The following is a 10,827-nucleotide window of genomic DNA, read 5'->3' on the forward strand; positions in this document are numbered from 1 at the left end:
ATAACTAGAAATATAAATATCAAACAAAAAAAAACCTTGATTATTAATTGTCAATAAACATAAGTCAATTAAATTTGTATAAACATTGTGCCAGTTATAATATGTTATAAAATATTGTGCCGGTCAAAACATGCCAACAAAATAGGGACATATAAGCTATATAATTACATTGCATGGGTTATTGTAGGGAATAGTTTCAAGCCTTAAAATCCCACTAGCTTGAACCCCACTGTGATCATACACTAAAGTACGGTGGCGTTCAAAAGGGAAGAAGATAGAGCAAAAGAGTCGCCAACAAGTTTTTAAGGAACTTGTAAACCGTTCACGAGGTGAAGGTTACACCCCTTAACGATCCAAGAGATCGTCAACTCCATAAGGTCATGAACCAAATAAGGGTTCGGGGATGAAGGTACAAATCCAACCTAAAAGAGATTGAACCTGCCCTAATAATAGGCCTCTACTTTATTCTGCTTGTATTCATGTGCGCTTTTTGACTAACATACAATCAATAGGATTAACCCTAAACCTGTTTAATCTATGTTGGTTGAATATTAATGCACAAATAAATCTATTATTGGCGATCACTTGAATTTATAATCACAATTAACCTAACAAGATTATTAATATCTTATTAAACGTGATTGCAAGTACAAATTCCCTTTAAACATGCAATAAAAGGTGTGATCAAGAAATAACAATAAAATATATGATACATATCAAGCAACATAATAAATAATCAACATCATTAATAATAATAATATCAATCATAATCATAATCATGTTAAAGCATAGCAAGATCCTAGGCATGATACTAACAAGATTAAATATTAGGAAGAGAATAAAAGGCATCATACTTTTAATCATACTTAATATTAAAGTTACCCTAGACATGATACTAGGAATCAAAATAACAATATAAACATGATTTCTACATCATAATATCAATTAATCTTTAAAGTACTTACTTGGATGCCTCGTACCTCTTTCTAATAACAAAATACACACGTTAGTAACTTCAAGGAAAATAATAATCAAAACAATTAAATTGAATAATTGAAAGAGAGATTTGGGACCAAACCCTCAGAAATTAAAACCTTTCACGTCTAGGGCGAAGGCAACTTCGAATATGGATAGGTGTATCTAGACCTTGTGAATGCGGGATTTTGTATTAAAAAGCAAGGAAGAAAGAATGCATGAATTAATGTTATTGAAAATTGATGAATGAATGATGAAGATGAAAAGAATTGATGAACGGTAATTGATGAATAATTTTGTGAATGAAGAGAGTTGATTATTGGCAAAGATAGTTGGTAGATGATCCATGAAAACGGAGTTTTTGATACGATATTTATAGAGAAAATCATCCAAAAAAGATAATTTATCAAAACAGAGTCTGAAGATCACAAAACCATCTTGGCGCCAGCCCTGGCTCATTGGCGCTAGGACCAGTGGCTAGCGCCGGCGCCAATGGTTGGCGTCTGGCGCCGATCCTGATTCTAGGCGCCAAGGCCTGGGGTTGGACGCCAAATTGGATTTCAACGCGTTTTTGAAAATCTGATAAATTTCCCGTACTGGAAGATAAAATAATATAATTTCAGTCGAAAATGCTATTTGATCTTGATTAAAATCTGAAGAGTCCTAATTGAATTAAGAATTCTAAGACCTTCTAGAATATTCTAGAAGACTAAAACCATTCCTAATTGCATTAGGAATGATAAATTATATTAGGCCCTCCCCTAGATCATAGGGCCGTACTTAAAACTCAAACTGGGCCCAGTTTAGTAAATTGGCCACAATATTCATCGGAATTGGGCTTGTAATATATTGTTGGAAAGGTCTTTGCAAGCCCCATCCAACTATACTACTATTGGACCCATATTATGGACCAACCAAATTGGATTGGCTGTTTTCTTAAAATAAAGTTTTCAAAAACAGGGAGAAGAGAAAAGAAATAAAACTTTCCGCAACACTAGACCTTTCCACACTTTCGTTTCATTCGATTACGATTCGACGTGAAAGGCACTCGTCACTGGGTTTGGTTTTGGGGAGACACAAATGGGTGTCTACAGAAGCCCCCACTTTGACTGAGTTTGGAGAAACGCAAGTTTCGAAAACGAAAGCCAAAGTAACGATAGGGACGGAGAATGATTCAGAACGTTCTGCGATCCTAAATCAATCTTGTAACGCCGATACCTGGAAAACTAGCATTAGTTAAACAGATAAAAGAGTTAAGAAACACGTATCTTGCACCGTCGAGCACACGTCTCTGAAAGTAACCGATTGTTGCTGTTGCTGTTGTTTTGATGACCTCCTGCAAGCTAGAGAATGTCATCCCGCTTGAAAACCGCTGCGCCTTGTAACTGCTTCCAAATTAGAAGATCGCTTCGCCTGAAACTATCCTCCTTCGCTGTGATAGTCTTCGAAAAGATCACTGCTTTTTAATATTTGCTATGCCAGTACGTCGGCGCTTTGCTGCTTGTGAACCAGTATGTCGGTGATTTTACTGTGATGACAATCCTCTTTTCTTTGGGAATAGTTTCCAACACAACTCTTGTATGATGTATGACAATCCAATTTAGGGAAAGTTGTCTGCTTCGTAACAATCCATCCTTGAAAATGTTGCCACGATGAAGCGACAATCCGTACCTCGGAAAATTTGCCAAAATCCAATCTTTGGAAAAGTTGCCAATGCTTCGTAACAATCTTTCATAAGAACTTTGCTACGATCGACAATCCACATCTTGGAATATAACTCTTGCAAGCAATCCACCTTGGAAATTTGCCAACGCTATGCGACAATCCTTTTGGGAAAATATTGCCACTATTGACAATCCGCGTCTTGGAACATTTGCAAAAAAGAGTCGACCGACAATCCACTTCGGGAAAATTTGCCACTTACTGAAATGAATGACAATCCACGTTGAGGAACTTTTGCCGAAATTTACGATGAGTAGAGACCTACGAAAATCCTTTAGGAAATTTAGCTATAGGGAAATGGGTGTAAGACAATCCAATTTCGGAAAACTTGCCAGCGATGACAATCCGAACTTGGAAAAAATTGCCAAACAAAGAAGGAGCACGACAATCCACGCTTGGAAACCTTGCCAGAGATGACAATCCAATCTTGGAAAAATTGTCGTTTGTAGAAGATGCACGACAATCCATTTTTGGAAATATTGTCAGTTGGGGATGACAATCCAATTTTTGGAAAACTTTGTCGTTTAATAACAATGCGCGACAATCCATATTTGGAAATATTGTCGTTTAAGTGCTTGCTTTTGAACCGATTGTAATGAGCCAATGTTTTAGGCGCTTAAGCTAAGTGAGACGATCTTCGTCAGATCGATCACTTATTGTAATTGTAATCAAACCGACTACTTAATCATGTCAAATTGCTTATAGGGGCTAACTGGCGTACCAAGGAACCCGAAATTGATGTATGAGGTCGAAATTACCTTTCTGGGAGGCTTCGAGCTCTGTCGTTGCTGAGATATCTCTGGCACCAGGCGTTGAAGTAGGGTCTTCCCTGTTCTGCTGGACCTGTATTTATTTTTGACTATAGAACTTTGCCAATTTCTTAAATTATCTTAGGGTTGACCTAAGGCTTAACATTGCTTGACTCATCGACTCGACACGACTCAAGGTATAAACTTGACTCTCTGTGATTGACTGACTCGAGATTGACTCGACTCAAAGTGTAATGACACATGTGTTAGACTCAAATCAAAGTGATATGACACGGCATGACTCAATGTGTACATGACTCGTGTGTGCATTGTAATGTAATTGTGCGACTCAAAAAAAGCAAAAAAGCAAAAATTTTCCGTCAATTGTGGAGGGTACCAACTTTCTCCCGAAAAAGAAAGACGTGAAAAAGAAAATCAAAAGTTTGAAGATGCATGTTGAATGAGCTTAGTCAAATGTTGTTTGATACTATCTCTCAAGGTTCAAGGATTAATTCATCCTAGGCTATCTCAATGGTTGACTCAATGATGAAAGTATTTGGGTAACTTAGGCACGGAGGCTAAGCACTTCATACTTCGTGATGCAATGATGATTACGATTGATGAGCAATTTTGATATGACAAGGCATGCTTCAGCGTTGTATTAAGATTTCATGACAAAGGGTTCCTAAGGGAAATATATTTAGTCATGTATCTGAGCAGTGTGTGAAAGTGACACTAAAGCTAGGCCGCAAGAGCTAAGTGTGTGAAAAGATATTATTGAAAAGAGTCAAATGGTGGTGGCTCTTAGGCTAGGTAAGCTAATAATATAGGGATCAAGCCCCCAAGTCTAGCTCTAAATGAAAAGGGATGAGCATAGGGAATTCCTTGATATGATCATGGTGCAAGTGTGTGAATATGAATATGAATGCATTTTTATTACGGTCGCACCTCGATGTAAGGTTGCCTACATATCTGTTAGGAATCAGGCCGAATGTAGCTCTAGCCAAACCTCGCACAAGTGTGTATACCTCAAAAAGGTCTTTTTAAGGGTTGTAACGTGGTTAGGCTAAAGGATTGAAGAAGAAGGGGATAAAGGCTCAAGACCCTAGATAAGCCCCCAAGGTGTGCATCCTTGCTTTTGAATATTTGTATTTTTATGCTTGAGGTTTCTACTCTTTTTAGCTCTTTTTGCTTTAGCTTTTATTTTATTTTTATAAGTGTGGGCAATCTCGATCATGTGGTCTATCACTCACTTGGCATTCATGTTTCTCAGGCACGGTACCGAGCACTCGATAAGAGACGCAATCTGAGACGTGTTCTTATCGAAGATATTTTCATATCAAAGACATTGGAACACTTGCCCTTTTGTACACTTTTATTTATTTTTTGCTTATGCTTATTTTTGCTATTTATTTTGATCTTTTGAAATCACTCAAGCTTTTTTTTTAGAATTGCAAAAGTTGCACACCATCCCATCCCAAGGTTAGATAGATGTAGGTTAAAAAACAAAGGTCTATCGTTAGACGAGGCTCAAAGTGGTTTATGAAGAAAGGATTTGTAAATTAGAAAGGCAAAAGGAGATATGATGTGGCTGCAAGGGGTGCCTTAAATACGATTTTCGGGCAGTTTTTGATTTTAACGAAGTTTTTTTTATACTTAAAATATTATCCTTGAGTTTGATTAATAAAATTAATTATGTTTAAAGTTAATTAAGCATAAATATATGTTTTTATTGAAGTTTTAAGTGTTGAAAATAGTTTCTAAGTACTACTTTTAATGTTTTATAAAAAGGGAGATTTTTAGGGGGTTTTATATAATTTTCAGATTTTTATTAGACTTTGAACTTGCTGTAATTTCATGTATAAGAGTGTATTTTAAGGTTTTTATGAAGAAAATTTAAAGAACTATATATAAGCCTTTAATTTTAACTAAAGGGAAGGTTTTAAAGTGTTGTTTGATTTGGATTTTGAAGGTTTTAAAGTAAGTTAGTATTGCTGTAAATTTAATTGATTGGGTATTGATTGAGATGTTATTATTTGGCTTAGGAGAGGAGTTTATTGAAGGTGATTTCTAGTTAGTAAAGTGGCATACCAATTCGTTTGCTCAAGGTACGTACAAGTTACGAAACCTTTCTTTTAGGTGCATGTTTAAGGACGACGGATCGAGAACTTAGTATCATGTATAGGGATGACTGAGTTAAATTGTTTGGTTATACATTGTGAATTTCGTATGACGTGCACTATTTTATATTGCAAGTATTATTTTTGCTCTAATTATGCAAGGTGCGCTTAGTGGCAAAGGTATATGATTGGTGTAATGATTAATTTATTACTCATTCATGATTATGCAAGCAGGATGAGTAAAGGAAGAATTTAAGTCTTCTAAGACGAGGTTAAGGTTTTGGGGTGCCTTATGCACTCAAGGTGTTTATACACCGAGGTAGTAAAGGAATAAATAATAAATGTTGCTTGCCACTAATAAATCAAGAATTGAAATTGAAAAGTTGTTTTACTTGATTGAATTGATATCGAATTGATTGTATTGTTATGCATATGAGTCATCACCAAGTCTAAACCTGTAAATCACGTAAAGTGCAAGATGGATGAGCAATAAAACTCTGGAATGGTGCACTTCTGGAGTAATGACAATCAGGGGTTGGGGTACATGGGGTATTAGCCATGTACTTTTCTCGAGGCCGTCTGATCTACGAGTCTCTTATTTCAAATATTTTTCAAAACTATGAGTTAGGTGAGATCTCATACTAACTACGGTCACGGAGTCGCGCCCGTGGTCGTTGGATGTTTAGTGATGTTTCCGAAAGGAGGCATGAGGTTTTTCTTTTATTGATGTTCCAAATGGAGCATGGGTTGGACAACCTTGTCTATTGCGTAATCCAATGAATAAAAATAATGATTTACCTATTATTAATTAATGGTGTCTTAGTAATATAAATAGTTGAGTCGTGTGTTGAGTCTATAACTTAATGATGCATGATGATTGATTATTAGTAGCATGTTATGGATTTCTTAATTTATTTCGCAGCTTGTATGTACTCAGCTTTGCTGATTGCGTGCTTTGTGTGTCTTTCTTTGGTCATGGCCTTCGCCTTTCAATGACCCTGTGACGATCCAATTTTTACACTTGTAATATTGGGGAGCAGAATTACCACAGGTTCTTACACATGCAGCATTCATTAGGGCTGTGGGATCTTGAGTAGAGAGTTGGTTGTTTGCATTTTATTTCTTTTGCAAGTTTGAATTTATTTTAATTCGATTTTATTCGACACTATTTTTCTTTTGGGTTTGAATTTATTTGAACACTGAATTTAATGACTTACTACTTTTATTGGGTTTTGAATAAGGGCCTTAATGGTTCCAAGTTGTATGACTTAATTTGGTTTCATTCGTTGGTTTGAAACTTATTTATAACTGATTTAGTTTTTCCGCTGCTATTTTCTGATAAAGCCTTAACGTTTGAACACGTGGCGGTAACACGCCAGTAATTCTCTTGAATATTGTTCAGGGTCCTCACAGGTTTAAAGAGAGAATTATTGGGGTGTTACAGTAGAATTCTTGTCTTGCTGCTTCATGGATGCAGTTGATTCCTCATCAGGGTCATGTCTTCTTATCAACCCTATTTCGAAATCATCATCATCATCATCATCCTGTACATCAATCACATAGTAAGTTTCATCAAAAAATATATGTACAGACTCTTCAACACACATTGTTCTTTTGTTGTAAACTCTATAAGCTTTACTATTTGAGGCATATCCTAAGAACACAGCCTCATCACTCCTTTCATCAAATTTTCCCAAGTTTCTCTTCCCATTATTGTGTACAAAGCACCTGCAACCAAAAGATCTAAAGTAAGAGATATTTGGCTTTCTTCCTTTTATTAGCTCATAAGGTGTTTTGTTGGTTATTGCTCGAATAGAGACTCTATTCAATATGTAACAAGCTGTGTTCATAGCTTCTGCCCAGAAGTTCCTAGGTAGTCCACTGGAAATCAGCATTGTTCTTGCCATGTCTTCCAAGCTTCTATTTTTCCGTTCAACAACTCCATTTTGTTGTGGAGTCCTAGGGGCTGAGAAGTTGTGGTCCATTCCATGTTCATCACAGAACTCATCAAATTTTGAGTTTTCGAACTCAGTTCCATGGTCTGACCTTAGGTGGACTAGCTGATTACCCGTTCTTCTCTGTTCTTTCTTCACAAAAGCAACAAACTGATCAAATGTATCATCCTTGCTTATAAGAAAGAAAACCCAGGTATATCTGGAAAAATCATCTACAATAACCATCACATACCTTTTGCCACTTTTGCTTTGTATCCTCATGGGACCACACAAATCCAGATGGACAAGTTCCAATGGTTTTGTGGTGCTTACCATATTCTTAGATTTGAAAGACATTCGTGTCTGCTTACCTTTAACACATGCACTGCAGACTTTATCTTTTAGGAACTTGATGGACGGGAGTCCTTCCACAAGTTCTTTCGACCTAAGTTTATCAAGCAAAGAAAAACTAGCATGGCCAAATCGTTTGTGCCATAATAAGGGATCATTCTCAATGACACTAAGGAAAGTCAAACTACTACTTGGAACTTCATTGAGATCCACAATATATGTGTTCCCTTTTCTGGTTCTTTCAAGAATAATATTGTTAGTGTCATTGTTAATGATTCTACAGAGATTAGAAGTAAAGCTAACTGAGTTACCTTTATCACAAAATTGAGAAATACTTAACAAGTTGTGTTTAAGACCCTCGACTAAAAAAACATTTTCAATAGCATGGGAACTTGACCTTCCTACTTTACCTATAGCAATGATTTCACCTTTCTTATTATCACCAAAGGTCACAATTCCTCCATAGTAGGCATCCAATGAGAGAAATTTAGATTTGTCTCCAGTCATGTGCTTAGAACAACCACTGTCGAGGTACCAAGTGTTGTTCCCCCTCACTGGAACTTGCATGAAAACTAAGTGTTAGTTTCTGGAACCCAGGTTTCCTTGGGTTCCACTGTTTTGGAAGAAGAGTCAGATTTCTTCATCCAGACCTATTCAGCATGCTCAGTATTCTTAAGAGTATCTTTAAATCTCTTAGGACATGCAGCTCGAAGATGTCCTGTACTACCACAATAGTAACATAGTTTTTGACTGGGTAGATCTACATACTTCCTATTTCTCCTAGACTTCTTTTTATAACCCAGTCCTTCTTTATTCTTGTTTGGAGTATTAGCTATCCAAGATGGAATTCCATTATTAATCACTTCTTTGCCTTTCCTAGCTTTTGCAAGTTCCTCCTCCAAGGTTTGATTTTTTATTTTGATTTCTTCCAAATCTGATTTCAATTTCTCAAAATTTGGAAGTTGTTTAGCAATAGGAACTTCAGTGTCAGGAAAGTCAATTCCAAGTTTTAACTGGGCCAGCTCTACATTTAACAGTATATTGTCATGCTATAGTTTTTCAACTTGTTCTTTTAGAAGGACATTTTTATCATATAAATCAAAGAATCTAGTTTGAACATCAGTTTTCATATTATCAACCCATTCACTATGTTCTTTGTGGATTTTTAAAGCTTGATCAGTTTGGAACTTCGACCTATTTAGTTCTTTACAATCCTCTTGAAGTTCCAGAATAATGTCCATAAAATTTTCTTTATTTAAATGTTTGAGTTGTCGATAGTCATACCATACCTCAGATTCAAGTTCCTTCATACGAGCTTCATCATCTGCTTTAGCCATTAAACACAAGTTGGCTGTTTCTTCTACGGATTCTCCTTCTCCTTCATCTTCTGACTCAGAGTTTCCCCATGCAGCCATCATGGCTTTTCTTACATCTTCCTTGGAGAATGATGATTTGTAGTACTTGTTCTGTTCCTTGCCTTTGTAGCTGGTTTTCTCTTCCTCCTTAGGATTAGGGCAGTCTCTGAGAAGATGTTCTTTGGAACCGCATCTGTAGCATTTGAACTCTTTGGAACTTGGCTGTCCTCGTCTGTTCTTTTCTCCTCTTTTTTCTAGCATTCTCCTGAACCTCCGTACAAGCATGGCAGTTTCCATATCGTCATTTTCAGAGTCGCTTGATTCATAAGCCTTTAGAGCAAGGCTCTTGTTCTTGGAACTTTCAGAGTTTGCTCCAAGTTGGAGTTCATGAGTGAGCAGGGAACCATTGAGCTGTTCAAGGTTGAACTTGGTGAAGTCCTTGGATTCCTGCAGAGCAGTGACCTTGGATCTCCACCTCTCATCTTGGGGAAGACTTCTAAGGACTTTCCTTACCTGTTCATCAATGGGTATGGACCTGCCTAAAGATTCTAACTCATTGACAATGTTAGTAAATCTAGTGAACATATCCTGAATGGATTCTTTGTGTAGAATTTCAAATCTTTCATATTTTGACATTAGTAAGTCAATTTTGGAATGTTTAACTTCATTTGTTCCCTCATGTGTTACTTGCAGTAAATCCCAAATCTGTTTTGCGGACTTACAACCCATGATTCTATTGTGCTCATGAGGTCCTAGTCCACAATGCAAGATTTTCACTGCTTGAGCATTTAACTCATATTTTTCGTAATCTTCTTTATCAAATTCAGCTATTGGTTTAGGGATTACCTCTTTGTTTGCATTGGTTTTTGTTACCTCGAAGTCACCACTTTCAATGACTCTCCATACTTGGTAATTTTCAGCTTTGATGAATATCTCCATTCTATTCTTCCAGTATGAATAAAACTTGCCATTGAACATCGGTGGTCTTTGGGTAGAATACCCTTCTTCAAGTTTCTCGTGAGCATTCATCTCTTCAGGAACTTTACTCTACAAGGTTGCTTGTAACTTTGTGAGAACCTGCTCTGATACCAATTGTTAGTTTAGATGAACTACTACGAGAGGGGGGTGAATGGTAGTAGGTTCCAATCGCAGAACTTATGCGGAAATAAACAATAAAAACATAAAGAAAATTAAAGCACACAACAAGTTTTACGAGGAAACCATCCAGTGCCTAACTGGAAGTAAAACCTCGGCCCTATTGGGACTTATAAACAAATTCCACTATAATAGGCAACTCTCCTAGTACAACTTATTACACAGACCTTTGCTTCGCAAGTTCCTCCTAAGACACTTGCTAATTGATAAGAACCTATCCTATTAGACCTAAGACAAACTCAGGCACCTTTTTCGACCCAAGACACACTCAGGTTCCTTTCTCGACCTAAGACACACTTAGGTTCCTTTTTCCCACTGTGCAACCCAAGACACACTCGGGGTGACTGACTACCACTCGAATTTTAGAGAATTCAAACTCATACACTCAAACGTGAAATTAAGAGAATTCACAATCTCACCCCAAAACCAATTACAAAGCAAAGACACACTCTAACACATAAATGGA

At 36.8% G+C, this 10,827-nt stretch overlaps 1 protein-coding gene across 1 annotated transcript; it reads right to left on the reverse strand.

Annotated features, from left to right (window-relative positions):
- Positions 1-8,501: 8,501 nt before the first annotated feature.
- LOC110722179 lies at positions 8,502-10,235 on the reverse strand. Its single transcript, XM_021901445.1, has 2 exons — positions 9,141-10,235; positions 8,502-8,900 (listed from the first exon to the last, which is right to left on the reverse strand). The coding sequence occupies exons 1-2, from the start codon at positions 10,233-10,235 to the stop codon at positions 8,502-8,504; spliced, it is 1,494 nt and encodes a 497-aa protein (XP_021757137.1).
- Between the last annotated feature and the right edge of the window lie 592 nt (positions 10,236-10,827).

Source organism: Chenopodium quinoa, unplaced genomic scaffold (genome assembly GCF_001683475.1).
Source record: "Chenopodium quinoa cultivar QQ74 unplaced genomic scaffold, ASM168347v1, whole genome shotgun sequence".
Lineage (NCBI taxonomy): Eukaryota > Viridiplantae > Streptophyta > Magnoliopsida > Caryophyllales > Amaranthaceae > Chenopodium > Chenopodium quinoa.